This window comes from Hemicordylus capensis, chromosome 7, assembly GCF_027244095.1.
Source record: "Hemicordylus capensis ecotype Gifberg chromosome 7, rHemCap1.1.pri, whole genome shotgun sequence".
Taxonomy (NCBI): Eukaryota; Metazoa; Chordata; class Lepidosauria; order Squamata; family Cordylidae; genus Hemicordylus; species Hemicordylus capensis.
The window spans coordinates 29,042,349-29,069,403 of NC_069663.1; the positions used below are offsets into that span (position 1 = coordinate 29,042,349).

A 27,055-nucleotide genomic window follows, 5' to 3' on the forward strand; every position below is an offset into this window, starting at 1 on the left:
TAACAACCACCACCCCGTATAACATGTTGCCTCCTGTACTTCGTTTGGTCCTATATAGTGGGAAAGCAAGAGGCTCCTTCTTGAGGGTCAGAGGAAGCAAGGGTCTAGGGCAAAGGGGGCTGGGGAAAGCCACACTCAGGGCGGAAGGGCAGGGGGCCGTGTGCTTGGGAAGCACCATCCTAGCCCAAAGTCTACAGAGCAATGAGGGCAGAGAGGCCAAGCATCCCACGAGGGCTTTAATGAAACAAAACCAACAGTCTTTGGCTCAGCTGCACAGCTCTAGACAGAAGTGGATAATCCAAGGAGACTTTTCAGCAAAGATGGATGGTTTCCGTTTCTAGCCATCCACCCTGGTGGCACTATAGAGCAGCAGAGAGCAGGCCAGGTCCTGGGGGTGCCCCAAAGGAGAGGCTGGGGGCCGGCAGCCAGAGCCCCCACTTGAAGGTCTCTAGTGACGCAATGGTAAACCATCAGAGGCTGCATGCGGTGGCTAACCTGGCAAGGGAGGGAGCAGCCGGGCCTCCCGCTCCCAGGCAGAGCAGCGTCCTCTTGTGCTTGTCCTCAGAGCCCCTGGAAAGACCTACAGACCCCACCCCAGGGGTTTGGTGGCGGGGGGAGGAAGAAGCGAGACCCCAGTCCGAGTTTGTCGTGCAGACCTGCTGTGTTGTGGCGCCCAAGGGGGAAAGGGGCGGGGGTCCTCCTGCCGGGATGGCTGGTCCTCAGCGTGGCAGCATGGAGAGCTGGTAGAGCGGGGGCACACTGCTGAGGTCCCTGACGGCTGGCTCCAGGCTGATCTTGCCAGGGGGCAGGGGTGAGGCGAGGGTGAAGCTCTGCAGGATGGCCGTGAAGAAGAGGAAGAGCTCCGCGCGGGCCAGCCCCTCGCCCAGGCACACCCGCTTCCCTGCAAGAAGAGGGGCCCAGACCGGGAGGGCGATGAGTCTCCTGGCAAGGAGGGGGAGTGCCCGGCCGCCCGCCCGCCACACCCTGGCAAGGAGGAGCCCTACCTGCCGAAAAAGGCATCCAAGCATCTCTCCGCTTGAAGCCGCCTTGGGGGTCCAGGAACCTCTCGGGGTCAAACGTGTCAGGGTTGGCGTGGTGCTCAGGGTCGCAGTGCACAGTGTTGAGCAGAGGGTAGATGTAGGTGCCCTGCAAGGGAGAGACAGGAGCAGACAGGAAAGCATGACCCCGGCACAAAAGGTGGACATTCAACAGGGGAAGCTTTCCCCACCCATGCCTTTCCATGCCAAGAAACATAAGTGGCTGGACTGAATGTCCAAACACCGAGGGAGCATCTTCAAAGTGTGCATTGCTGGAGTGGATGCATCTTGGTCAACCCTTGAAACCACCCCTGGGCCTAAGGTCCTCTGGGTCCCATTAGATGGTCGGGGAAGGACCTGAATCCTGGGACCAAATGAGCTTCTCAAGAGCAGCACCAGCGGGCAGAATCAATCTCAGATTCCTACCAGCAATGGCTCGTCCTCATGAGCCAGGCGGACATCAGACAGGGCAGCTTGGGTGGCTCCTCTCTCCCCCACCCCACCCGAGAGCCACGCTGCCTTCAGGCTAGGCATTCATCAGGTAGAGCTGCATGGTTAACCTGACAAATGGCCAGCCTACAGGCAATGCAGGAAAGAGAGAAGCAAACCTATTTGCCCTGGAGAGCTGGTCTTGTGGCAGCTAGCAGGAATGGTCCCCTTTGCTAAGAAGAGTCTGTGCTGGTTTGCATTTGAATGGGAGACCACATGTGTGCACTGCAAGAGATTCCCCTTAGGGGAAGGGGCTGCTCTGGGAGGAGCAGCTGCCTGCTTGCACGCAGAAGGTTCCAAGCTCCCTCCCTGGCAGCATCTCCAACAAGATAGGGCTGAGAAAGACTCCTGCCAGTCTGTGCAGAGAAGCCGCTGCCAGTCTGTGTAGACAAGACTGGGCTACCTGGACCAGAGGTCTGACTCAGTATATGGCAGCTTCCGATGTTCCTATGAGCTGCCTGCTTTGGCACGCACACACACACACACACACACACACACACACACACACACACACACACACACACACACACACACACGGCCTCTTAGAAGGAGCCACTACAGATTCCTCCCCAAGTTAGATCCAGACTTCCTTGCTGACTGCATTGAGGTTGGGAAAGGCAAAGAAAGATCGGTTCTCGATCTCTCCACTCTTGGTGGTGAACAGCCTGAGAATCTCACCTTTGGGAGGAGGTACCCCCTGAGGTGGGTGTCGTGGGTGACAGTGTGTGGGAGACTCATGGGGAAGACGTCGCTGAAGCGCTGGATCTCATGCAGCACAGCCTCCGTATAAGGCATCTTATTTCTGTCCTCAGTGGCCGGAATCCGATCTTGCCCAATCACGCGGTCAATTTCCTCGTGGAGTCTGTCTTGGGAAAGAGAGTGATCAAAAAGCAGAGCTGCGCATTCAGGGCCCAGACAAGATGGACTGGAGACTCACTTAATGGCTCTCTACGCACGTTTTGTGGACTGAGCAAGATCAAGTCCTCTCCTGCAGTCTGGAGTTGCTGTTCCCATTTGGACTGCTGTAACTGGAAAGTTACCACAATTGTGGAGTCTTCCTTTGGGGACCCACCATGGCCAAAGCAGCTCCAGGGGTCAAGAAGATGCTCCAGACAGACCTCATGGAAGGTTCCCCCCCCATTCCCTGGGTTCACCCACTTCTCACAGCCAGACTAATGGGACTTCCACACTCCCTGAGGAAAGGGCTGCTGGTCCTCAAGCTCCCAACCCATTTCCCAAAGGGCAGCCTGGTGGGCCCGGCAGACGTCTGTTCCCCCAACACAAAGGTTTGTCTTTAGCCCAAGCGGGGGCCCCAAAGCCCCCCAGCCCAGCTGGAGGGAGGCTTGTGGTGGGCTTCTTCTTCCTTCTCCCCTTACCTTGTATCTGGGGATACTTCAGCAAGATGAGGAGGCCGTATCTCAGAGTGGTGCTGATGGTCTCCGTCCCAGCAAAGAATAAGTTGAATGTGGACATGACGAGGTTCTCCAGGCAAAACTCAGAATCCTGGTTCTGCTTTTCCTACCAGGAGTAAGGAAAGGGAGGCGTCAACATGCCTCCAAGGACTGGTGGGCAAAGTCTTTAGAAGCTGGGTGGGCTCTGGAGGGGAAGGACCGAGACCTCCCCCTGGCAAAGGGCCCGGCCAGGTGGAGCTGGGGGACCGTCCCCAAGGATGAGGCTGCCCCCTGAGAGCACCTCCGCTGCAGCCTTTCGGATCTCTCCTTCCCAGCTGCTCCCAGAGGAGGAAAGGCCACCCCACAGCCAGCCCAAGCCTCCCTGCGTGGCGGGAAGGAAAGGAGAAAGGAACGGGAAACAACACCCGCAGCACCAGAAGAACTCCTCCATTGCAGCTGGAAGCGTGTTTGCTTTGCACAATTTATTCTGCAAACATTGGCATGGGGGAGGCTGTGCCAAGCACTGGACCCTTTTGCTGCAGCTTTGCTGCTCCCCCCACTCCAAGTCCAGCTTCTGAGATTTCACCCTAGTCATAAAACCCAGAAACTGGATGCTGCTGCTTTTTAAAATGTGCATTGAGTTTCCCATAAATGCTTCCAAAAGGGTTTGCCGGGGGGCACTGGCTGCCTAAAAAGTGATCAGGAGCCCTGTGGTGCCCTGAAGATGATCCACTCTATCATGGCCTGAGCAGCCTAGGCAGAAATCCACTTCATCAGGCGCATGAAGTAGTTGGTGAAGAGAAAATGAATGCATCCTGGAAACAGAGAGGCCATCCAAAGGGCAACCCACTGTGTTCTGTCCCAGTGAGGGAGCATCAGGGAGAGAAGATACAGTTGAGGATGAAGAAGAAGTGGAGGGTTTCAGACCCAAGGACTGGAAGCTTTGCTTTGGTTCCAGCAGCAACTCTTTATGGAAGCAGTTTCCTTCCAACGGCTGAAATCAGCCCATTTCCCCACGGCTGCATGGTTCAGAGGGCTTGTCCCATTCCGTACCCACCCCCCACCCACCGGTGATTCCATCTGCCCTGAACAAGGAATCCTGTTTCCTTTGTACATGTTGCAGCTCTCAGAAGGACCATGAGCAGGGCTCGCTTGGGGTGGTGTTGATGGCCTGGAAGGCGGGGCTACCCTTCCCCTCAGTGGGCCACTGTGGAATGAGGCCCAAGTCTCTCAAGGAGATCGCTCTGCAGACTCATGTGAGGCAGACAAAAATCCCCATGGCCCCTCCCAACCCCCACCCTTTGCAAATGGCTACAGGGCCCAAGACACCACTGGAAAGTTCTCCTGCACAACTAACTCATCTGGAATGGATGGGAACCCACTGAGCCTCCTCTCTGGAGCATCCATGGCCATTTCTTACCGGATTCGTTCAGCACCCTGCGGCTAACAAGTTACCTGCTCCATCTTAGCCAAGAAACAGTCAATGTAGTTGCGTGGATTGCAGGGGTCCCACGTGGCCTGCTGCATCCTGACCCTCTCCTGAATGAAGCTGATGATCTGCTGGGAACACTGGTAGCCCTTGTGGTGAGCTCCGGGCATCTTCCCCATGATCTCCGGGAAGATATTGTACAGCTGGTTTGGGAGGGGTGGAATTGTGGTGCGTTACGCTTTCTGTTGCATGTGAAATCTGTAATCTCAAATTCCAGAAAAAGTTCCCTCTGGCCCCCTGAGCGGCACATTTTGCACATGCTCACTGGCACAGTTCCAGTTATTACTTCCCATGTTCGGAACAGGCACTCGGAACCGGCTGTGCGGCAGACCTGCAAACTTTACAACCACTCAAGAGTGCTCAGATGTACAGTAAGGTGAAGTGTGCCGTCAAGTTGATTTTGACTCCTGGCGCCCACACAGCCCTGTGCTTGTCTTGGGTAGAATACAAGAGGGGTTGACCATGGCCATGAGATGATGCCTTTCAGCATCTTCCTGTATCGCTGCTGCCCAATATAGTACCAGCAGGGATTCGAACCGGCCACCTTCTGCTTGTTAGTCAAGCATTTCCCCGCTGTGCCACTTAAGGTGGTACCAGCAGGCAATGAAGTCTCTGAAGGGACGGGGCATATCACAGGAGCTGCTTAAGCCCACAGGGTATTCAGCTGGCATCTCCAGGCCAGATATCTTTAGTCAAGAAATGTATCAGGGTTGTTTTTTTAATGTCCCTCTCCCACCATCCTGAGCCTTCATATTTGGGTGTGGATGGATGGAGGGAGACGGACGGGAGCAAGCAAGTAACGTGAAGGAGGGCGTCTCCTTCCTCTCCCCAACATTTTAGGAGGCAACGTTGGGGGAGGTTGGAGCAGAAAACTAGCCATGTCCATGGAACTGGGGTCTCCTTCTCCACCCAGCCAGTCTGCTGACAAAATGGGTGACAGACCCAGAGCTCAGCACCAAGGATTCAGGACAGGAAGATAAAAGCACAGTGACCAAGGATGCCAATGGAATTCCTGCACCAAGGGCTAAGCAGGCAACAGCCACTTCCATTGCCTGGCTGGCAGCTGCACCCCACAACTGAACGGAGGGCACGGAGGGTTTCTTCCCCCCTACACACACCCGCCCCGCTCACCGTGGACAGGTAGGAGCCAGCAAAGCGGAACCGTTGTGTGATCAGGTTGTTCAAGAGGAGGAACTGCTTGTCCTGGTAGTCAAAGCGGTCGCCAAACACGATGGAGCAGATGACGTTGGAGATGGCCTGGCTGAGAATGAAGATGGGATCAAAGGGCACTCCTGGTGGAGAGACAGAGAGCAGGGGAGAAACCAGGCTGGCTCAGCCACGGGGCACATCTTAAACCAGGCAGTTCATCAACAGAGGGGAGAGCTGGCCTGGTAGTAGCCAGCATGACTTGTCCCCTTAGCTAAGCAGGGTCTGCCCTGGTTGCATTTGAATGGAAGACTCCATGTGTAAGAGATTCCCCTCAGGGGATGGAGCCGCTCCGGGAAGAGCAGAAGGTTCCAAGTTCCCTCCCTGGCAGCATCTCTAAGAGAGGGCTGAGAGAGACTCCTGCCTGCAACCTTGGAGAAGCCACTGCCAGTCTGTGAAGACAATACTGAGCTAGAGGGTCTAACTCAGTATATGGCAGCTCCCTAAGTTCCTACAGTAGCGCAGTTCACACGACCATAAACTGGGTAGGAGATGAGTCCTACCCAGTTTCGCTAGCCTGTGTTGCTCCTGTTTGGCACTCGTAGGTTGGGTAAAAACTAGCAACATAGGCAGCTACCTTCTACCGAGTCAAACCCTTGGTCCATCTAGCTCAGTCTTGTCTGCACAGACTGGCAGCAGCTTCTTCCAGGTTTCAGGCAGGAGTCTCTCTCAGCCAGATCTTGGAGATGCTGCCAGGGAAGGGACTTGGAACCTTCTGCAGGCAGGTGCTCTTCTACAGAGCGATGGCCCCATATCTTACAGGACTCAAATGTAGTCTCCCATCCAAATGCAAACCAGGGCAGACCCTGCTCAGCAAAGGGGAACGATTCATGCTCGCTACCACAAGACCAGAATGATTTCCCCATCGACCTTGTTCTGAAGCTGGGGACACGATCTGGGTGGGGTGCATTTGTCCTACCCAGCTGAGACTTGACAGAGGAGCAAGCTCCAGCGTGCGAACACACAGAACGGGAGCGTGCCCAGCTCCTGGGCCTGGGTAGGTAGGGCTCATCTCCCACCCAGTTTATGGCTGCGTGGACTGCTCTTGTGCCTTGTGTTTTATAGCAATAGCACTTACATTTATATACCGCTCTATAGCTGGAAGCTCTCTAAGCGGTTTACAATGATTTAGCATATTGCCCCCCAATATTCTGGGTTTTCTCACCAGAAGGTAAAACATTGCCTTGCAATGAAATCTCTGCTGCTTTCTATTCCAGCATTCAGGGCAAGGGGCCCCGTTAGTCATAAGCATCTCTCTTTCTTCTTTCAGTTTTGCCACTAGGACTAAATCCCACACCTCCTTCAATTCCATTCATCACTGATAGATAGAAGTATTCTCTGGCTCCCAAATCTGCCTTGTGTCATTCTAACCACAGTTCCCTCATATGCCCCTTAGAATGTACTTTCTTCTTGGGATGCGTCCACAGATTGTCCTCATGCAACAGATCTTCACCAGATGGCAGGAAATGTTGGGGTGGCATTTTGTGTTGGAAGGTCTACCTTTTGTTTCACGGAACTCCCTCACCAGGGCCTGGGCCTCCTCCTGGATGCGCTCTTCGATGGAGCGCTTCCCCATCCCGAAATTCCGCAAGGTGTTGAGGGTGAACCGGCGGAGCTGCTTCCAGCGCCTGCCATTGGCAAACACAACTCCTGATGAGAGAAGACAGGACAGGAGGGAGAAAAGAAGCCCCAAGTGTGGCATCCGTGAGCATGTCCACCACTCTGTGATGATCGGACTCCCCTCCCTCTAAAGAGTTAACAGGGAGTGAACTCTTGTCTTGACTGACATGCTGGTGAGCTCCAGGGCAGCCAATCAGTACTCTAGGCGGGTGAGACCTAGAGAGAGGTTGCTGGGAATCCTAGGAACAGGAAGAGTTTTTTGTTGGAGAGAAGCATATGCAGAAAGGCTTAGAGAGGGGCAATGGAGTTTTGCTCCCTCGTGGTTGAAGCCAGCATGGAGGTTTATCTCATGGAATAATTCTGTAGATCCTTACAAAAAAGGATTGCAGCACGCAATTCTCTTCCAGAGTTTGGTGAGTTCAAGGGGAAAGGAAACTTAGTCTAGGGAAGAGTTTGTTTAGTCAGACTTTGTGTTAGAAACTTACATTTCTTTGGTGTGTGTTTTTTTATATATTTGCACATTCCTGATACTGTTCTATTATTGTTTACCTGTAATGTAATTAGAATTAGGAATGTGCACAGAACTGGTGGTGGGGGAGGCTTGAAGGCCGTGGCAGTGCTGCTTTAAGAGCCGGATAGAATGCACCGGGTAGAATGAACAGACCCATTGCTAGCACTTGCCAGGCCCTGCTGGGGGAAGCTGTGTCATCCCCTGGAGAGCCCGAAAGGCTTCTTTGCACAGCTCTAAGCACACAGTTAATTGCCCGTTTGTTCTTCTGTTCAGGGGGACTCAGTCAGTCACTGAAGTGCAAGTCACACCACCACCACTGGCTCCGTACAGCAGGACTGGTTCGGCACCAAAAATGTCCATGCTGCTGCCTAACGCCAGGAAGATGTGGGTTTAGCATCCATCTCCCCCACCCTTTTTTGTTTGTTTGTTTGTTTGGAGACAGACCATTCTTTTTTCCAGAGACTTTAAGGCAGTTTGAAGCTAGGACTCCACTTTGGCTTCCGGCAGATTTTTGTCTTGTTGGCCGAACCCGCTTGACTAGAGGCAGCAGTGGGCCAAGAGACCTCCACGCGTGTGGCACAGGAAGCAGAGCTGCCCCCGACCACTTCCAGTTTTCAACTCCAGTCCAAGACGGGAAGAAAGGCAAAGGGCTCGAGGCCATCTGTCCACTTCCCCGCAGCAGGAGAGCAGAGGTCTGCCTGACCCCCTTATCCAGCCAGTGACTCCAGTGGGGATCTCCAGTGGGAAGCCCCAGCCCGCCCTGCACCCCTGAGCTCTCACTTACCATGCTCATTGAACTCCTTGGAGAAGGACGGCAGCTGCCCACGCCCGCTGAACGCCTCCGCCTGATCCACCAGGGCCTCCTTCACCGCCTTGTAGCCACAGAGGACCACCACTGGCCGGAATCCCAGGTAGACAGTGAATATTGGGCCATACACCTCGCTCATCTGCCAAGAAGAAACCTTCAGTCAGTCCCCTCCAAGGACATTTAGGGGTGGGGTAGAAAAGCAGAGAGGGAATCGCAAGCCGGGCTTCCAGACTGCTGCATTTGAGACCCCCTCATGGTTTCCAAAAAAAGATACCCAGTTATGAACACTGTTTCATTTGGGAGGGTTTTTTTCTGATGGCGGGGGGGGGGGCGTAAAATACTGAATGCCAAACTGATTCCTAATGTTATTGGCTCATAAGCTATCAGCAGCTCTTCAGCGTTCTCTCTTTCACAGTGTTCCTGGAAAAAGAGAAGAAAGGTGGGGAGATGGAGACTCGCCTTCTTCAGGGACTGGAGCAGGCCAGTTCGGTTCACCTGGAGAAAATTCCCCAGGATGGGGAGTGGGGTGGGGCCAGGGGGCAGGCGCCTTTTGCGTGCCTGGCTCTTCCATGTCCAAAGAAAGAGGATCAGACAGAGGCAGAAGAGCAGGAGCCAGGAGCCAGAGGTGAGCGTCATGCAGGCAGCTGTCCCGAGATCCCCACGGGCAACTGGAGGAGGTTCAAGGGTACCGCTGGCTTTTATAAGGAGGTGAGGACTCTTGCCTCCTTCCACCTCAGTTACTGGCTAACTTCTTTGGCTGCTCATTTCTGGCTGAGATCTCAATCCTTTTCCAAGCCAGCTGGGAAACTCCATGGCCGGACACGCATTTTTCAGGGTAAAAGTTGATTTGCTCCTTGGCCTAAGAATCAAAGTTGACATTATAGCCATAGCACTAATCCTAACCTGACAACCACAAACTCTGCCAAAGAGAACAATTTAGAAGGTCTCATTGTGATGTTCTTGGGCACAGCTAATTAACTCTGCACCAGCCCGTGAAATTCAGTGCTTTAAACTCACTTGCATTGAAACCTTTCTCTTACATTTTTGCAGCAGAGCAATACATTGGTTCTTCTGGGTGCTCTGTGCTCTACATTTTGATCCAGAGACACCTCCTGCCAGATGACTGGCAAATCAGCTCTCATCTTCCTGCAAGGCTTACAAAGCCATCCTAGGCGCCACCTTCTACTAGGTGGAGAGGGATAGGAGACCAGCCAAGTCCCTTTGTAGTACTGGGAGGTCCCGAAGATCATCGCAGATCTACCAGACAGGAACATGAACGTCTCAAAGTCCTTGGCATGCCTTGGATCTGGAAGGAAGCCCTTTCCCTCTGGCTGCGGGACAGATTTGCAAAGAATCTCGCTTCATGTTACAACTTGGGGAACCTGAATTCAGGTGCAAGGATGGGAAGGGGTGGGCCGGATTGGCTCACAGCTGTTCCAGCAGTGGCCAGCCTTGGGTCCCCAGATGTTGCCGGACAATGGACTTTGGTCATTTTGGCTGGGGATGATGGGAGTTGTAGTCCAACAACACTGGGGGACCCAAGGCTGGGAATCCCTGTCCTACTCCATACCTGCTAACCTTTGGCTTGCCAAAAATAGGACTGAGCCAAAATGCTCCTCCTGCATTTTGCCAACCCATCTCGAGAGCACAACATTGGGGTGGCCATTTTGAGAGTTTGGGAGTGACAGCAGTACAGGCGCTATGGATCCGTGCTTTGTGCGATCCCTGGGCAACACTCTGGCCTTCTAGACCGGAAGCCAGCCTTTCAGCTAGTGCAGGGACCCCTTGGGCAGTTCCCTGCCTTCCTGGCCTCAGTGCAGTGCTCTGCTTTCCCCAGCATCAGTGGGGCGGGGAGGCGAAGGGCTTCCTTCCTTAGGCTCTCTGCAGCCCCAGCACCCTCTTGCAAGGCCCACACGGAGTGCTGGGAAGTGTAGTCCTGTCCTTCCTTCCCAGCACTTTTGCCAGAGAGATCTGGGGGAGAAAGGCTGCTACACTTCCCAGTCTGCCATGCATACTTTCCAAGATGGCACTGCTGCAGCTCCGTTTCCCTTCAAGAAGCCCCACTGGCGCTGGGCAACGCACAGCACTGCCCAGTTGGGACTTCATGAAGTTCTGGGGCGGGGGGTGCTGTGTCGAGCATTTTGTCCGGGAGCCACACTTTGGGCCAATGGGGGCTGCCACTGCCTCTCCCCCCCCCCGCTGGGCCTTGCAGTGAAGGGATCTAGTGGAGTTACCCTGGAGCCAACGAGGAAAGGCTCCGTTCCGAATGAGAGGGCTTGCATGCCAAGAGGGCTGTTCAGCTGGGAGGTCATAAGCTAAACACAGTTGGGTGTCCAGAAGCAAGGAGGCCTTTGGGTGCCTTTCCCTTTCAGGTTTTATGGGACAGTAGTTAATAAATGAAGGGACCTTGCTCAGCCCCCCCTCCACCCCTCCGCCCCGTCGTCCTCTCTGGCCGATCACATGCTGCTGTGATGGCCCTGACTTTCACAAGCTGGCCTGAGTTTGGAGCCCCGTGCCAGAGAGGGTGGCCTCCTGGAGCCCTGCCAGACGGCGGATTTACTTCGGAAGGGCAGGTGTGCACCCACATACCATCCAGATTTACAAACTAAGTCCCTGCGAATTATCAGGGAGCACTCCAGACACGATTTTTTTTCATTGCACATTGGAGCTTTGCCTGATTTATGTCCAGGATAATAAAAAATCCACTTTTTTCATCAAGTTTTTGGGCAAATTCGAAATATCCAATATGCCCCGTAACTCGCAATATTTAACCCCTCTTAATCCCACGGTGAATCCTGCTTGAGAAAGGCCCCGGGAAGTTGGGAACTGCAGTCAAAGAGGTCAGGACAGCAGCTTCTGGGGACTGGCTCCTCTCCCTCCGCTGGCTGGGTCTCCCCTGGGTCAGTGTCCAAGTCAAGAGAAGGCCCCGCAGGACCGGAGATGTTCTGGCTAGAGCATCCCCAGTACTGGTCTTCTCTGTCACTGACCTCCGTTCTGGAAGGAGGAGAGGCCGGCCAGCTGTGGCTGCAGTGATGTGGGAAGAAGAGATCCGGCCAGAAGAGGAACATCAGAACATCAGAACAGCCCTGCTGGATCAGGCCCAAGGAGGCCCATCTAGCCCAACATCACTTTTCACACAGTGGCCCACCAGATGCCTCTGGGGAGGTCTGTGCACGCCTTCTCTCCTGCGGTTGCTCCCCTGCAGCTGGTACGGAGAGGCATGGTGCCTCTGAGGCTGGAGGGGGCCCACAGCCGCCAGACTGGTAGCCACTGATAGCCCTGTCCTCCATGAATGTCTTTTAAAGCCATCCAAGCTGGTGGCCATCAGCACATCCCTTGGCAAGGAATTCCATAGATTAATTCCTATGAGACGATGAGCAGAAGCCCACTCCAGAGGGGCAAAGCGGGGGCTCCAGGCCCTCTTCACGGCCTTTGTGGCAGCCCTGCTCAACTTCCCAGCATCAGAACAACATGCCTGCAAAAATATACTGGGCCCAAAGGCAGAAACCACCTGTTTGGACAAGCAGGGGTCCTGCCAGCAGCTCCACACTGGAGGTTGATGAACGCCAGCACAGCACCAGGCTTGTTTGCAGAGCGGGGTGATGCAAAGCTCCTGCTCGTGGCCTCTCTGTGGACAGACGGCCAGCTCCAGACCACACGCCAGCCGTATCGAGCAGCCGCTGCCCAGAGGACGGAGCTGCTCACCAGGATGGACCTCAGCGGGGCCTTTGGCATTCTCCTGGCCATGGCAGCCTCCTGCCTCCTCTTCCTCCTCTTCTCCTGGAAGAAGAAGCTCCGCAGCCTGCCGCCAGGGCCCACCCCGCTCCCCTTCGTGGGCAACATGCTGCAAGTGGATGTGAAGGAGCTGATCAAGTCCCTGCGAGAAGTGAGCACAAGGCAGCCGCCACGGGGGCTTTTTTGCTGGGGGTGGGGGGCACACTGTTTCCTGCCGGGGGGGGGAGATGTTCCCACTTCTCAAAAGGCTGAGGGGGATCTTGGCTTGAGGTTTGGCTTGAAGCAAGAACAGAGTCTTTTTCTTATATTAAGGGTCAGCTTTAATGGCCTTAAAGTTAATGGGAATGGCATTAGCCCTTTAAATGCCTGCCTATGGGCAGTAATGGGCTAGATAAGGGATAATAAACTGAAGCGGAATCCAAGCAAAACGAGGATGCTCATTGTTGGGGGTTGCAATCTGCAAGACAGGTTAGCATTTCTTGTTCTGGACAAGGTTACACTCCCCCAGAAAGGACAGGCTGGTACTTGGGAGTGCTCTTGGGCCCGGGTCTCCCTTTGGGGCCTCAGGTCGAGGCTGTGGCCAGGTCAGGAGCGCTTCTTACCAGCTGCGATTGATTCAAGAACTCCGCCCGTTTCTTGAGAATGACCTGGAAACCGTGGTGCAGCAGCTGGCAACCTGCAGGCTGGACGACTGCAATGCGCTCTACGAAAGGCTGCCTCCGTCCCGGAAACTTGTGGCAGCCAGATTGCTCTCGGGGGTATCCCGGAGAGACCACATTATGCCTGTCCCTAAACAGTTGCACAGGCTGCCGATAGGTGTCTGAGCAAAGTACAAAGTGCTGCTGGTTCCCTGGAGTCAGCTGACCAGAGAGAGCACCTTTCTCTACAAGATCCCACCACTCCTCCCTGGCTGCTTTTCAGAGCTACCGGCTTCGCGCGGCGCCTGCCCTTGATTTGTTTGTTTCTTAATTGTGATTGTTCACCGCCTAGAGTCTTGGGAGGAGGCGATATATAAGAAAATACAAACAAACAGAGGCCAGGCTTGGGATCACAAAGAGGAGCGCTGAGAGCGAGCCGCCCCGCTCCCCCCGGGGTCTCAGCAGGGGCCTCTAGGGGCCCCCTCCCTCCTGCTGCTGCTGCTGCCGCTGCCTCCAGTCCAGGGTGATTTGGAGGGGGGAGCCCTCCGTCCTGGCCCTCAAGCGGGAGGGGCTCATGCGCCTGGGTCCCGATCCAGGGGAGGGGCGATGCCCGGTGGGGGGGGGGGGCGGAAGGCCGCCTCAGGAGCCCCAGGGAGAGGGAGGGGGGAGGGAGGGAGCCAACCTCCAGGCGGTTTCCCAGCAGCCCAGGACGAGTTGGAACGAAAGTAGATAAAGTGGGCATTCGCCTGTTTAGGCGTACATCGTCGGGGCAAAGCGGCTTCGTGTCGCCGTTGAAGAGGGTCCATCCAGGGCAGTCTTGCAAGCCTGGGCTTGTTCTCAGGGCCGGCTGCATCTCTGTCTCCATCCTTCCCACCCATTTCTGGCCAAGAGGGTTGCCGAGGCTGCGGGTTAGCCATGCAGCTCTACCTGACGAGTGGCCAGCCGGCAGGCCGCGGGCTCTCATTAACGCCCAGACAGGATGGGGTGGGAGAAAGAGGAGCACCTGGGGGGCTCCCGGCAGGAAGGAGAGGCGGCGCCCGCATGGATGCACGCGCAGGCAGGCAGGCAGGCACCCCCGGCCCGCGCCTGAACCCCCCCAGCGCCGTAGGCAAGTGGCTGACCGGGTGGCCCGGCTTCCTCCCTCCCCTCTGCCCAGCTCAGCCAGACCTACGGCCCCATGTACACCTTCCACCTGGGCTCCCGGCCCTGCGTGGTGCTCTCCGGCTACCAGGTGCTCAAGGAGGCCTTGATCGACAAGGCGGAAGAGTTCAGCGGCCGAGGCGACTTCCCTGCCGTCCAGATGTGGAGCAAAGGCAACGGTGGGTGAGGCGGCGGCGGGATGGGAGCCTGCCCCGCCCGGGGCGAAAGCCCAAGCCTGCCTGCGAGGGAGACCTGCAGGGACTCCAGGCTTCCAGAATGGCGGGGGCGGGGGGGAGAGATCTGGATGGCTGGACCTGGGGGGGGGTTGCGCGGGGGCTCCGGCAGACGAGCTTCAGTCACCGTGGGCAGTCCCAGGCAAGGGCGGGGCGGGGGGCATCGGCTAATCCCTAAAAGAAAGAGGGGGGCCCTCCTCCGAGGCTCAAGCCTGCGGCAGCAAAACACACACACACACACACCCCGCCCTCCAAGCGGTCCCCCCAGCTGGCTTGCCACCAGGGCCGGCAGACCGACCACTCGCCTCCCTCCCTCTCCGCCCAGGGATCGTGTACGGCACCGGAGAGCGCTGGAAGCAGCTGCGCCGATTCGCCATCACCACCTTCAAGAACTTTGGGATGGGGAAGCGCTCCATGGAGGAGCGCATCAAGGAGGAGGCCCAGTTCCTGGTGGCCGAGTTCCACAAGACCCAAGGTGGGGGGCGGGCGGGGGGGCGCCTTCCTCTTCCTGGCCCGGCTCCTGCCGCTCGATGGAACGGGGCAGGCGACTGGCCAGCCGGGCCCGGGGTGGGGTGGGGTGGGGTGGGGGTTAGTGGGTTGAATTTCTATTCGCCTTATGGAGCAGTCTCTAGGCAGTGTACAGATTAATACATCATAGAAAACAAAACTTTTAACATTCATAAAGACAGATACAAATCACAATAGTAGATAAAAACACATTAAAATTGAAATTTCAGTTAAAGGCCCAGGAAAACAGGGACATGGTCTTCAGGCTGGCAGAGCCTCTGCTCTGCTCCTGTAACAAGAGCCCGACAGGTCACCATTCAGCAGGTGAAGCCTTTCCCATCGCTTCGTCTCCAGGCCAGGAAAAGCAGTACCAGCGGCATTTCAGGCTGCAGGTCAAGGCACAGGAGGAGCCAGGCCAGTGAGGCCAGACAGCCACTTCTCAACCTGACGGGAGGGAAGGAAGGCCCCTCGGTAGCCAAGCTGAAGGGCTGGACAAGAAGAGGGGTGCCCAGACGCCCCCCACTGACACCCCCACCCAGCCTCCATGAAGGAGTTAGGCAGGCTAGAGAAAGACGGACCTGGCCTTGAGAGATCCTCTTTGGGGCCAGAAGGCTGGTCTTTGTCCCCCAGCCTGGAAGGAGCTTGGGAAAGATGACCTCTCTTTCCAAAATCCACACACGTACCTTGCTTCCTCTGCTTTGTTTACAGGCAAACCCTTTGACCCCACCTTCTTCCTGAGCTGTGCCGGCTCCAACATCATCTGCACTCTTGTTTTTGGGGACCGTTTTGAATACACGGACAAGAAATTCCTCATGTTGCTAGACCTCATCAACAGCAACTGGAAGCTCATGAGTTCGACCTGGGGACAAGTGAGTCCAAGCTTCCTGGGGAAACTGAGTAGGGGGTGGGAGGTGTCCCTACATGGCTCCTACCTTCATTAGGTGTTTTAATTCACCCCAACTTGCACCCCAAAGATTTCCAAGGTGGCTGGCAGAAGCAGACAATATGAACCCTAAGAGCCAGATGTGTGTGGGGGTCCATCTAGGCCAGCACCTGTTTCCTAAGGAAGCCCCCAAGGAGGGCCTAAAGCAGGCCTGCCCAACTTCGGCCCCCCCAGCTGTTTTTGGACTACAACTCCCATAATCCCCAGCCACAGTAGTCAATAGCCAGGGATTATGGAAGTTGTAGGCCAACATCTGCAGGAGGGCCGAAGTTGAGCAAGCCTGGCCTAAAGGCTGCACCTTTCCCTTCAATAGCTCTTGGTATTCTGTGGTAGACTGCCTCTGAATGTGAAGGTTCTATTCGCTTTCGTGACTAATAGCCTTAGAGAGAGCTCTCTTCAATCAACAAAACATGTCTTTTTTTAAAGGGTACCACAGTAAAGTTTTCAACAGACCAAACCCCTATAAAAGCAGCTCAACAAATCCATGAGCCAGAAAGAGCAGCAGTCAAACAATAAAACAGTAAAAGGTAAAAGCAGAAAATGGCACAATAATCAAATGCTATCCAATAAAGTTCTGGAAGACAAAATGGTATTTAGCTGACATCTAAAAATGGACAGGGGAGGGGCCATCTGGCCGTGCATCCCTGGGGAGAGAACTCCACCCACTTGGAAAAACAACCATCGAGACCTTTAAATACTGGCCAGCAAGCTGGCTGTGGCCATGCTGAATGGGCTGACCTTTCTGAGTAGTCCTCCAGGGCGGCCCCACATACAGCACTTTGCAGTAACCCAGCCTGGAGGTTACTGGAGGAGCATGGATCACTGTGGCTAAGCTAACCCTGAGGTGCTGCCCAAACTGGTGAAAGGTACTCTGTGCCTCCAACATCAAGGGCAGCTAGGAACAGAGGAAGTTGCCATAGACTGAGTCAGACCCTCGGTCCATCTAGCTCAGTATTGTCTTCACAGACTGGCAGCGGCTTCTTCCAGGTTGCAGGCAGGAATCTCTCTCTCAGCCCTCTCTTGGAGATGCTGCCAGGGAGGGAACTTGGACCCTTCTGCTCTTCTCAGAGTGGCCCCATTATCCCTTCAGGGGAATCTCTTCCAATGCTCACACTTCTAGTCTCCCTTTCATATGCAACCAGGGTAGATCCTGCTTAGCTAAGAGACCAAGTCATGCTTGCTACCACAAGACCAGCTCTTGATTAGACCAGCTCTGACAACACCCCCCAAGTTGCCATCCTGATCCTGAAGCAGGAGCGCACCCCTGCCCAGCCCGACCTTCTTGGGCAAGCAAGCCCCTAGGAAACCATCAAGGGATGCTAACCCCATCCACACCACTGGATGGGGTCCAGCCGAAAGGGACAACACAGAAACGAATCACAGCAGGAGAATGCAGAGGTCTCAGGTGTGTGTGCTACTAGCTCTGAGAGCAAAACTGAGCCTCCAGGCTCAAAGGCAGTGTACCTCTGGATACCAGATGCTGGGGAGGAAGAGTGGGGAAGTGCTGTTGCCTTCCCAGGAGCCTCCGGCTGGCCATGGTGGGGAGCAGGAGGCTGGCCTTGCCCCCCCCCGGCCTGCTCCAGTGCCCTTTGCTTCTACCCCCCAAGCCTGGCTGTGAAGAGGCAGCCCGCCTCACCACCATCGCCTTGTCCCCACCCGGCTGCAGCTGCTCTTCACCTTCCCCAAGATCATGAGGCACATCCCTGGGCCCCACCGGCAGATCTACAAGAACTACCTGAAGCTGGCTGCCTTTGTGGGCGAACGGCTGGAGATGAACAGGCAGACGCTGGACCCCAACTCCCCACGGGACTTCATCGACTGCTTCCTCATCAAAGTCCAGCAGGTATCCTCAGCACTGCTGCTGCAGCAGGAGGAGGAGGAAGCCTCCTCCAGCAGGCCCCCTCACTCCCATCCCATGGACCCCTCTGCTCCTCTCTCTCCCATCCCGCCCCACCCTGGCGTTAACGAGAGCCACGCTGCCTGCAGGCTGGCCATTCGTCAGACAGAGCTGCCTGGTCAACTGCACAGCTCTACCTGGCGAATGGCCAGCTTGCTGGCAGAGTGGCTCTTGCTTGTTTTATTTTTATGTTGTTTCATTTAACATATTTTTATACTGCCCAAAACGTACGTCTCTGGGCGGTTTACAAAATAAAAACAGAAAGTAAAACATTAGTTAAAACGAAAACAAAAAGTTTAAAACATTACAACAATTTAAAATGTTTAAAACAATATTTTAAAACAGCATTTAAACCATAAACCATAAAACTATTGTTGACGCCAGGATGGGATGGGGAGAGAGAGGAGCAAACGGAGATCCAGGAAGGAGAGGCAGACGTGCCCACTCCTGCCCATTAGGACCAGCCACTCCTGCCTTGCGCCCTGGCTGCTCCAAATGCGCAGGGGTGGGGGGCGAGAGGTGCACCCCCAGGATCCCTTGTGGTCTCACAGAGGGTGCTGCTGATCCCTGCTCATTGCTGGGGGGGGTGGAACTGGGCTCACTGGCCACCTCAGAAGCCAAGACTGGCCCCAGAAGTGGAGAAAGCCAACCCTGTGGCCTTGTGGCAGAGGCAGAGCTGGATTCTGCACAGCGCAGAGTGAGTCATGCATCTCTCCGCCTCGGTTTCCCTCCTGTAAAGCTGCAGTATTGATGATGAATGGCCGGATTAGCAGAGTCTGCTGCTCCTGGCGTCTGTCTCCTGGGGAGCTAAAAGCCGTTTCGGAGGAAGCAGGCAGATCATTCAGTCCCCGATATGCCGAGTGGCCCCCTCCCCCCCCACCCCAGGACTATGCAATAAAAGCAGGCGGAGCGAAGCAGTCGGTCTCGGGTGGGTGCTGCTGGGGAGAGCATCCCGCAGGGGCAACCCGGAAGGAAGCTCTCTCCGCGGGCAGCCGCCCAGCTTGGATGTCGCGGCAACCTGCGGAGGGTGTGAGGGGGCTCTGAGGTCCAGCTTGGTCCCTGGAGGGCCTTCCCCCAGGGGAAGTGGAGCCGAGGTCTGGGCCGGCCCCTTCCTTCGGAGGGCTGCCCGAGAGCAACCGCAGAGCTGGGCCCGCTTCTCCTGTCCGCCTTGCAGGAGAAGAACAACCCCGACACGCACTTCAATGAGGACACCATGTCCAAGACCACCGTGAACCTCTTCTTTGCGGGCACAGAGACGGTCAGCTCCACGCTGCGGTACGGCTTCCGCATCCTCCTGAGGCACCCCGAGGTGGAAGGTGAGCTGGCAAAGGGGGGGCGGCCTGCAGGAAGCTGGGCCCATGCCTCCCATCCAGCTGCCCCCCAGGATGAGGGGCACGCGGGGAGGCCAAGGAAGGAACGGGGCCGGATGACGTGGGGGAACCCTCACGCAGAGACCAGGGGCAGGAAGGGCAGGCCGTGTGCTTGGGGGCAGGAGGGGGGGGACCGGGCCAGATTCCACAGCCTGATTCAAAAGGGTCAGCCACTTGCAAGCTTCTAGTCCACAGTGATCATGCTCCAAATGCCTCAGGCTCCTTGACAAATGTATCTGTGCAGTTCAGAACTGTGCTGCGGCTAGACCTGGATCAGGGCCACAAGAGGCTCAGGCACACTTAGGCCGTTGAAATGATGAGGCGAAGTGAGCTTAGCCCTTTGCTGCCTGTAGCTGCCATTGCCTTGCAGAAGCTTCCTCCTCAAGCCCAGCCGTCCTTCCTGCCCCCAGCAGGAAACAGCGGATGCCAGGGGCCCCCCCTTCTGTCCGCCCTGCCCCCCCCAAGCTGCTGGCATCCACTTCCTGGCAATGCTGCACCCATCAAACAACCTGAGAACTTTCCCAACCTTGCAGAGAAGCTCCACGAGGAGATCGACCGGGTCATCGGCGCGAACCGCAGCCCCTGCATGGAGGACCGTAGCCGGATGCCCTACACCGATGCCGTCATCCACGAGATCCAGCGCTACGCCGACATTGTCCCCATGGGGGTGCCCCACACCATCACACGGGACATTGAATTCCGCGGGTACCATCTCCCCAAGGTCTGGGAAAGTCTGTTTAAATGCCCTTTGCTGGCAGCCCGGTCAGATCCTGCAGGGTGCCCAGAACCAGTGCCCTCCGCCTTCCTCTGGCTCCCCACTGGCGACTTCCTAGGACTAGGGCTGGTGTCTGGACCCGGGCAGCCGTCAGGGTCCTCTGCCCCCTACGCTGAGAGCTGGCGGTGGCTCCACCTCTGAGCGGGGAGGAAGAGGTGCTTGTCCACGCGTTGAGTCCCTCTCTTCTTGGGACAGGGTGGTTTTGCAATGTGGGGGCCAACACCAAAGCCACGGTGGGTTCCCCACTCCCAGCATGGCAGAGAGACTCCCACCACGAAGCCCCTCGGGCCCATTTGGGGATGCTGGCATTCTGGGCCACTAGCCACTGGTCTGCCAGCAGCCACGACAACCGTCACCTTGGAAAGAGGCTCCAGGCCTGAGCTCTCCCCAGACGGAGACCTGGCCCCCATTCGCCGCCAACACCCCTCCAAGAGGGACTCCTCCACTCCTCACTGGGGTGCATCTCCCCCTCTGGTTCCAGGACCTCAACATCATCCCTCTGATCTGCACGTCCCAGTTTGACCCCACGCAGTTCAAGAATCCCAGCGCCTTTGACCCGACCCACTTCCTGGACGAGAGCGGCCGCTTCAAGAAGAACGAGGCCTTCATGGCCTTCTCTGCAGGTAGGAGCAGCCGGCCGGCCGGCCGTGGGGGCAGCCCCACACACAGCAGGTGCCCCAAAGACACAGGGCCTGCTGTGTCTGTCGGGACGTTCCACGTGTTGTGGCCTTGCTGTGTTTTGGCCCCTTTTGGCCACCATGGCGCAGGGAGTCTCCCCTTTCCCCCACGCTCTGGTCCCTTCACTGTGCAGGGCACAGAGCCATTCCTGCCCTTACTCTGCCTTCTTCCTGCAGGAAAGCGGGTGTGCCTGGGAGAAGGCCTGGCCATCATGGAGCTCTTCCTCTTCCTCACCACCACCCTGCAGAACTTCAAGCTGAAGCCCCTGATGGACCCCCAGGACATCGACATCACCCCGGAGTCGACCGGGCTGGGGAGCATTCCCCGCCCCTACCAGTTCTGCCTCATCCCCCGGTAGGGGCTGCCGGCGTCTCTGGCCATGACCCTGCCCACTCCCCCGCCCTCTCTTTGGCCCAGCTGTGGGGCTTCTCCCTCTCGCGGCTTCTCCGGCTTCCAAGGGCCCCCGGCACCTCTCTGCACACGCCCCCCACGGCAGCACCTCCACGCTGCTGCTGGGGCCCCCGGACTGCCTTGCCGCTTCCTTCTCTGGCTGGCGGCAGGCGGGGCCCAAAGCCAACAAAGCAGCACCCGAAGGCCAACAGAGAGGCAGAAGGGTGGGTGGGTGCCGAAAGCCAAGGAAGGGGTTCCGGACTGCATCGCCTGCGCCGGGAGGGATGCCCCCCGCAAGGGCTCACTGCCCCAGCTTCACTCCCGGCCGTCCTCCTCTGAAGGAGCACCACCACCAAAATGGCTCACAAACGCCTCCTCCTCGCCAGCAAAGCCCTCTGCAGCCTCTTGCCCCCTCTGGTTTGGCTCTTGGCCCTTGGCCCATCCACCCTGCCTGCCCCCTCCACCCTCGCCATCCCTTTCTGGCTGAAGGGCTCCCTCCTCAGCCCCCTACCCCTTCTCCACGTGGGGCTGGGCTTCTCCCCTTCATCCTCATTCCCGGCTGGAACCAAGGCTCTCGCCCACATTCACTCCTCCCTGCTCTGGTGCTCCCCCCACCCCATTGTCCTCTATAGATTGTAAGCTCTTTGGGGCAGAGACCAGTCGATTAAAGTGTCCTGTTTAATGATGGCTGGAAATACTGTCTTAAAAGCAACAAATGTTCGCGTGGTGGGACAGATCACATGGCTTCCCTGGACTGGGGCACGGTGGGTGGGTGGGCAGGCAAAGGCTCCCATCAGTATTGGCCTCTGTGCATTGCATGATAAGATACCCCCCTCCCGCCAGGAGTAATCAGAAGGCAAGGCCATTTCTCACAGAGCCACTCCACTCCTCCTGCTGAGTGGTGTGCCTGGCTCCAGGGCTTCTGTCCTTTCTCGCAGCAGGGTAGAAGCCGAGGAAACATAGGAAGCTGCCAGATACTGAGTCAGACCCTTGGTCCATCTCGCTCAGTATTGTCTTCACAGACTGGCAGCGGCTTCTCCCAGGTTGCAGGCAGGAATCTCTCTCAGCTCGATCTTGGAGATGCTGCCAGGGAGGAGGGAACTGGGAACCTCGATGCTCTTCCCAGAGTGGCCCCATCCCTGCTTAGGACAAGTCAGGCTTGCTACCATCCGAGCAGCTCTCCTCTCCATTTGGGCCACCAGTTCCCACCCCTGCAGCTCTGGGCTAGCTCAGGTTGCTCCCACCCCGAAGTCATTCACAGGAGCGGCACCCTCCTCTCGCCTGTCCCCTGGCAAGGAGGGCAGAGCCCCTGAGGCTGCCAAGGCAGTGGCCGGGCGTGGGGTGCTCCTCTGCTTGCTCTAGCAAGATGAGCCCCAGCCAGGCCCAGCAGCAGGGCTGTGGGAGGGGGAGCCTCCAAATCCTCTTTAGTCTGTCCCAGGTGGTGTGGTTGCCCAGCCAAGCACAATAATGCTTCATTTGCAGGGGAGGGGGGGAGCTCCAAAGGCCTTTAGCTCCAGGCTCGGCGGGACCCCCAAGGTCAGCATCACATAAGAAAGCCCATGAGCTGAATTCACACACATGCAGGGGACTGTTTGCAGCACTTCTTTATTTCCCGCACAGGACCTGGGGTTTCTTTTGGACCATCTGGCGTTGTTCCACCCAAAAGCAACCCATTCCCAGCCCATCTCTAGTTTTGCCTGAAAGGGATAGAACAGAGGACGTCTCAAGGTCACTCTCAGTATTCTCAGGTTTTGCAGCAAGCAAGAAAATATTTGCCCATCCAAACCAGATCTCTTTAATCCGGTTACATGCAGGTGGATGAGCTCCAAGAGGCTGGCGCTGGCGAGTTGAGTTCCTTGCAGAGGAGGCTCAAGCGGGGAAGGAAAGTGGCGCCGTGAGCAAGCGGCCTGCCAGGCAGCCAACTTCACGCCAAGCTGCTGCCCACCAGGGTGGGCCAACAGCCGCCACCTCTTCCCAAGCCAGACCAGTTGTCCATTCAGGGGAGGGCCTTTCCATTCCCGCCCTGCCGGCCTGGAGAGATTACCTGGGACTGAACCCAAGACCTTCCGCATGCAAATGGTGTGCTCTAATGTCTTCAAAGGAGGGGGCTATGAATGGGGAGGGGGCACCCCCTACTGTTGCCTCATCCCACCACCTCCTACAACCGCAGTCCCCCCCCCATCTGAACTGCCCTTCTCTCAGTCTCGGACAGCTGCGAGGGATGAGTCTTTGCAGCCTGGTGGGAAGTGGCAGAGGAAGTCCCATGGCAGAGTGTGGGGGGGGTACAAAGGGGGTGGCCTTAGGCGCTGCTGCTGCATCTCACCGAGGAGTGGTGTGGAATCGGTAGGGCCGAGGCACATTCCCGATGCCACTGCTCAAGGGCGAGAGGTCCAGCTCCTCCCGGGGACAGGTGGGCTGGAACGTGAAGCGTTGCAGAAGCGTGGTCAAGAAGAGGAAGATCTCCATGCGAGCCAAGGCCTCTCCCAGGCAGGAGCGCTTCCCTGGGGAGTGGGAGGGGGCAAGGAGAGGAAGGGGCTCATCAGCGGCCTCTGGGCCTCACAGACATGAAGAACACAGGGACCTAGGAAGCTGCCATAGACTGAGTCAGACCCTTGGTCCATCTAGCTCAGTCTTGTCTACACAGACTGGCAGCGGCTTCTCCCAGGTTGCAGGCAGGAGTCTCTCCCAGCCCTCTCTTGGAGATGCTGCCAGGGAGGGAACTGGGAATCTAGATGCTCTTCCCAGAGCAGCCCCATTATCCCCTGAGGGGAATCTCGGACAGTGCTCACAATCAAGTCTCCCACTCAGATGCAACCAGGGCAGACCCTGCTTAGCTAAGGGGACCAGTCCTGCTTGCTACCTCAAGACCAGGAAGAGGGAGTCCGCACCCATGGCTGGCGAGGAGGGACCCACTCCATGCAAGCCAGAAAGGCGTTTCTGGGCAGCGACTCCCCTGTGGAGAAAGAAGGGCCTTCCCCGGGCAGCCCAGCCTCTGTGCTGGGATTCCGCTGGCCTGACAGGGTCCCCAGACCCCACCCGCAAGCCCCCGAAGCTTCCTCTTCCAGTTCAGCCCCCCACCCCCAATGCTGGCAGAAAAGATGCCCCCCACTGCCTCCCACTAGGATTCCTTCTTGCCCTCAAGGGGCCCAAGAGGGCTCCTGGCAGACACTCACCCCCCCCCCCGAAGAACTCACTGGTGGAGAAGGGCATGAAGGCCTCCTGCCGGCGGAAGCTGCCCTTCTCACTCAGGAAGCGGCTGGGGTCAAACTTTTCTGGCTCTTTGAACTGGGTGGCATCGTTGTGGACGGAGTGGAGGAAAGGTATGACGTTGGTGCCCTGGGAGGGGGGAGAAGCAAGCCTTCTGGTGAGGCCAGAAAAGTCCCAGAAGTTGGACCAGCAACGGCGGAGGGGCCCTTTCCCAGCCATCCTGGGTCTCAAAGTGGGGTCACAACAATCACATCAGCTGCCCAAGGGGGGGGGCTTGCCTGCCCAGCCCGGCCCTGCACCCGGCTTCCCTCTGGAGATGATGCAGACAGGCACAGACATTCACACAAACACAAGTACGCCCCCGCCCCACCCCCTGGTCTGCAGGAGGAGGACGGTGCAGGGGCCTCACGCTGAGGATTTTGTCCAATTCTATTCTGACTTGAGGTTTCACCAGATTACATCAAAGGTTGTCATGCTCTCTCTCTCTCTCTGTGCTGGCCATTTGCTGACAACCCGTGAAAAAACTGTCCCTTTTAAATACTGTTTTAAAAGTCGTATTTAACAGGTTCAGGTTTTGGGGGGATTTTTCAGATTGTCAGCAAACTACGCTCAGAAATAGCACAACATCCTTTGACATCATCTCTAGACATCCCGAAAAAATCTCTCGTGATTTGTGTTCCTGTTAGGATAAATGGCCATGTGAGGGGGCACTTTCCAGACTAAACCTTCCCACAGGGTCACTACGGCTCTGCCACAGTCCCTGAACTGACAGCAAGGTGCCGCTCACATTGCTGATGCCTTACTTTGGATTTGATCTTTGCAGTTGCAAGTCCCTTGCAGAAAAATAGCTGCATTTTCCCCTTGCAGGAGTTTGGGATTCTGGGGATCGTTTTCAATACGATCCTGCCAAGCCGGGCGCTTTCCAGATTGCACTCTAGAACAGCAGTAAAATCCTTCGGCTTAGCAGGATTGTATTGAAAACGCATTGAAAACGATCACTGCTGTTCTAGGGTGTAAGCACCCTGGAAATGCCCTGAAAGGAAGGGAGAGGGATCTGAAAGAGGGAAGACTCCGGGTGTGATTTTAACGGGGGCGGGGGGGGGAGAAAGAGGAGGTGGGAAATGTCAAGGGTTGCCCATTGGCTTGAAGGTCTGCCGAGAGGAAGATGTCTGGGTGGGTGTGCCCCCGCGGCCACCATCGGGAGTTGGGCGGAGAACCCTTGGGGTGGTAGTGAACAAGGTGGGACAAATCCCCCTTCCTGGCTGCTGGGTGGCAGCTTCGTCTTTGCAGTCATGCATGGGGAGCGTGTGATATCATTTGCTCAGGAGCAAGAGGAGCCTTAGCTTTCACCCGGCCTTACAGGTCTTCTGCAGCAAGGACCCCGGTGGGGTGGAAGTCGGGCCAGGGGGCGAGACCCAGCGTCACTTCTTTGCCGGGGGGGGGCAGATCCAGCCTTGCTCCAGCACCACCCCCGATTTCCCCAGCCAGGGAAACGGTGCCTCACTCACACAGATGCCTGCTGGACCAGTTCTTGTCCGTCCTTTGGAATACTTCCATGACTGCAACCCTCTCTCTGTCAGGGAGGGAGGGTGGACAATGAGGCTGTCACCCCATGAAAAGGATCCTGAGTTTTATCATAGACATTTTAACCGGGCACTCCCTTTCCCCCGGGGGGGGGGAGCATCCACCCAGATAGACTGGAGGGATCCGCTCCAGCATCGGACCCACAGAAGCTCCGTTCACACGTTGTGCGCGCACAGCAGCAGAGGCGCTCTTCCCCCTGGACTTGCAGGAGGACATCCAGGGCCTCCACACCCCCTGGGGCCCCCCAGTGCTCACCAGTCTGTCCTGGGTGGTGTGGTGGTTGTGCCACGATGCTGGCCCACACTCTGCTGGGCGGCCAAACTGGCTGTGGTGAGGGCAGCGTCCGAGTGCAGTCGCCACCTGCAGCCCACCCAATATAGTCTCAAGGCAAAAGGCGGCATCTGCAGGTCAGTGGGCTGCGCATTTGCCTTTCGAGCATATTGTGGTGTGGAAATTCTGTGCGTACAATTGTGGTGTATAAAATATTGTGCATGGCATGGGGTGTGTGTGTGTAGGGGGGTAGTGCTTACCTTGCAGCAGCAGGGGGTGGGGGGCTCCCAAATTACCTTGGTGCTCGTCTGCACAGTTCTGAACTGTCCCCTCCACTTGAGGGGGCCTGTTCCGTGGGGCATTCCAGCTGAGTCATGCTGGAGGTTACGCAACCTGGCTCCGTGGAGGCAATTTCCACTACCAGCACCGACCCCTGTGACGAAAGGCCAGTGTGGCAAGTGGTTATGCTCCTTATCCGCCCCCACCCGCCCTCAAGCCACATACAGTGTCCGATAGCCCCATGACCTTTTCGCTGCATGTTGCAAGTGGCGGGGGGGGGTGGGGGGGTTGCATTCTGGGCTCCACCAGAGACTGCTTGGATAAGTGACAGGGGAAAGGAATTTTTAAGCCGCTCACCAGCAAGAGCGGGTTGCCACGGCCCCTTGCACAACAACGCCACCTTCTTTCCACCAGCACTGCAGCTGGATCCTCACTAAATACTTTCTGAAGAGGGGGAGGCTGGGCAGCAGCCAGGGGTGGGTGGGCGGCAGGGCATGCATGCCAACCAGGGATCCTGGTATGGGAACGGAGGGGGCAGCAGGGGGGAGACCTGGGAAGGCGGCTTGCTGCTGGGAACACCCCCAAATGGGACAAGAGTCAAGGAGAGCAGACAAGCTAGAGGGGGGGGAGGGGGGGGTTCTCGTTCACAGCCCCTCATTCCAGAGGCCAGCAGCCGAGGCTCACGTGCACATGGTGGTTTGCAAAGTTTTTGCGCAAGTCCCAATCGCAATCCGACACACACACCCGCACCCACACCCGCACACACACACACACTTGCAGCTGCGGGCTCTCTGCCTAGCCCCACCTTCCCCTCTGCAAGGGGAGGGCCAAGCGCCCCCTGCTGGCCAGCTCTTGCAT

The 27,055-nt window shown here is 56.9% G+C and overlaps 3 protein-coding genes across 8 annotated transcripts; 1 reads left to right on the top strand and 2 right to left on the bottom strand.

Annotated features, from left to right (window-relative positions):
• Positions 1-214: 214 nt before the first annotated feature.
• Positions 215-13,006, bottom strand: LOC128332699 (cytochrome P450 2G1-like). 4 transcript variants are annotated; one of them, XM_053267310.1, is made up of 9 exons: positions 12,889-13,006; positions 8,528-8,690; positions 7,113-7,262; positions 5,538-5,698; positions 4,373-4,549; positions 2,903-3,044; positions 2,205-2,392; positions 1,005-1,146; positions 215-901 (listed from the first exon to the last, which is right to left on the bottom strand). In XM_053267310.1, the coding sequence occupies exons 2-9, from the start codon at positions 8,688-8,690 to the stop codon at positions 720-722; spliced, it is 1,305 nt and encodes a 434-aa protein (XP_053123285.1). In that variant the 5' UTR covers positions 12,889-13,006; the 3' UTR covers positions 215-719. The 4 variants fall into 4 exon arrangements, with proteins under 4 accessions (XP_053123285.1, XP_053123284.1, XP_053123286.1 ...); XM_053267309.1 differs by lacking the exon at positions 12,889-13,006 and adding an exon at positions 12,063-12,329; XM_053267311.1 differs by lacking the exon at positions 12,889-13,006 and having other exon boundaries at positions 5,538-5,667; positions 7,138-7,262; positions 8,528-8,663.
• LOC128332697 (cytochrome P450 2F3-like) lies at positions 12,174-21,544 on the top strand. 3 transcript variants are annotated; one of them, XM_053267305.1, is made up of 9 exons: positions 12,180-12,437; positions 14,081-14,243; positions 14,623-14,772; positions 15,513-15,673; positions 17,414-17,590; positions 18,819-18,960; positions 19,548-19,735; positions 20,271-20,412; positions 20,644-21,544. In XM_053267305.1, exons 1-9 carry the CDS (start codon positions 12,261-12,263, stop codon positions 20,823-20,825), a joined length of 1,482 nt encoding a protein of 493 aa, XP_053123280.1. In that variant the 5' UTR covers positions 12,180-12,260; the 3' UTR covers positions 20,826-21,544. The 3 variants fall into 3 exon arrangements, with proteins under 3 accessions (XP_053123282.1, XP_053123280.1, XP_053123281.1); XM_053267306.1 differs by having other exon boundaries at positions 17,435-17,590; XM_053267307.1 differs by lacking the exon at positions 20,644-21,544 and having other exon boundaries at positions 12,174-12,437; positions 19,548-19,944; positions 20,271-20,407.
• Positions 21,545-21,893: 349 nt separating this feature from the next.
• Positions 21,894-26,431, bottom strand: LOC128332545 (cytochrome P450 2F3-like). The gene is made up of 2 exons (XM_053266890.1): positions 24,052-26,431; positions 21,894-23,358 (listed from the first exon to the last, which is right to left on the bottom strand). The coding sequence occupies exons 1-2, from the start codon at positions 24,281-24,283 to the stop codon at positions 23,177-23,179; spliced, it is 414 nt and encodes a 137-aa protein (XP_053122865.1). The 5' UTR covers positions 24,284-26,431; the 3' UTR covers positions 21,894-23,176.
• Positions 26,432-27,055: the final 624 nt, after the last annotated feature.

Excerpts from the sequence above, each read along its gene's own strand:
- LOC128332699 (XM_053267310.1), bottom strand. The coding sequence starts at position 8,690 with ATGAGCGAGGTGTATGGCCCAATATTCACTGTCTACCTGGGATTCCGG. Across the intron at positions 4,550-5,537 it reads CTGGCTCCTACCTGTCCACG|CTGTACAATATCTTCCCGGA; the intron begins GTGAGCGGGGCG and ends CTCCCAAACCAG. Across the intron at positions 2,393-2,902 it reads GAAGTATCCCCAGATACAAG|ACAGACTCCACGAGGAAATT; the intron begins GTAAGGGGAGAA and ends CTCTTTCCCAAG.
- LOC128332697 (XM_053267305.1), top strand. The coding sequence starts at position 12,261 with ATGGACCTCAGCGGGGCCTTTGGCATTCTCCTGGCCATGGCAGCCTCC. Across the intron at positions 14,244-14,622 it reads GATGTGGAGCAAAGGCAACG|GGATCGTGTACGGCACCGGA; the intron begins GTGGGTGAGGCG and ends CTCTCCGCCCAG. Across the intron at positions 19,736-20,270 it reads GCGGGTACCATCTCCCCAAG|GACCTCAACATCATCCCTCT; the intron begins GTCTGGGAAAGT and ends CTCTGGTTCCAG.
- LOC128332545 (XM_053266890.1), bottom strand. The coding sequence starts at position 24,283 with ATGGCTGGGAAAGGGCCCCTCCGCCGTTGCTGGTCCAACTTCTGGGAC. Across the intron at positions 23,359-24,051 it reads CTTCATGCCCTTCTCCACCA|GGAAGCGCTCCTGCCTGGGA; the intron begins GTGAGTTCTTCG and ends CCCACTCCCCAG.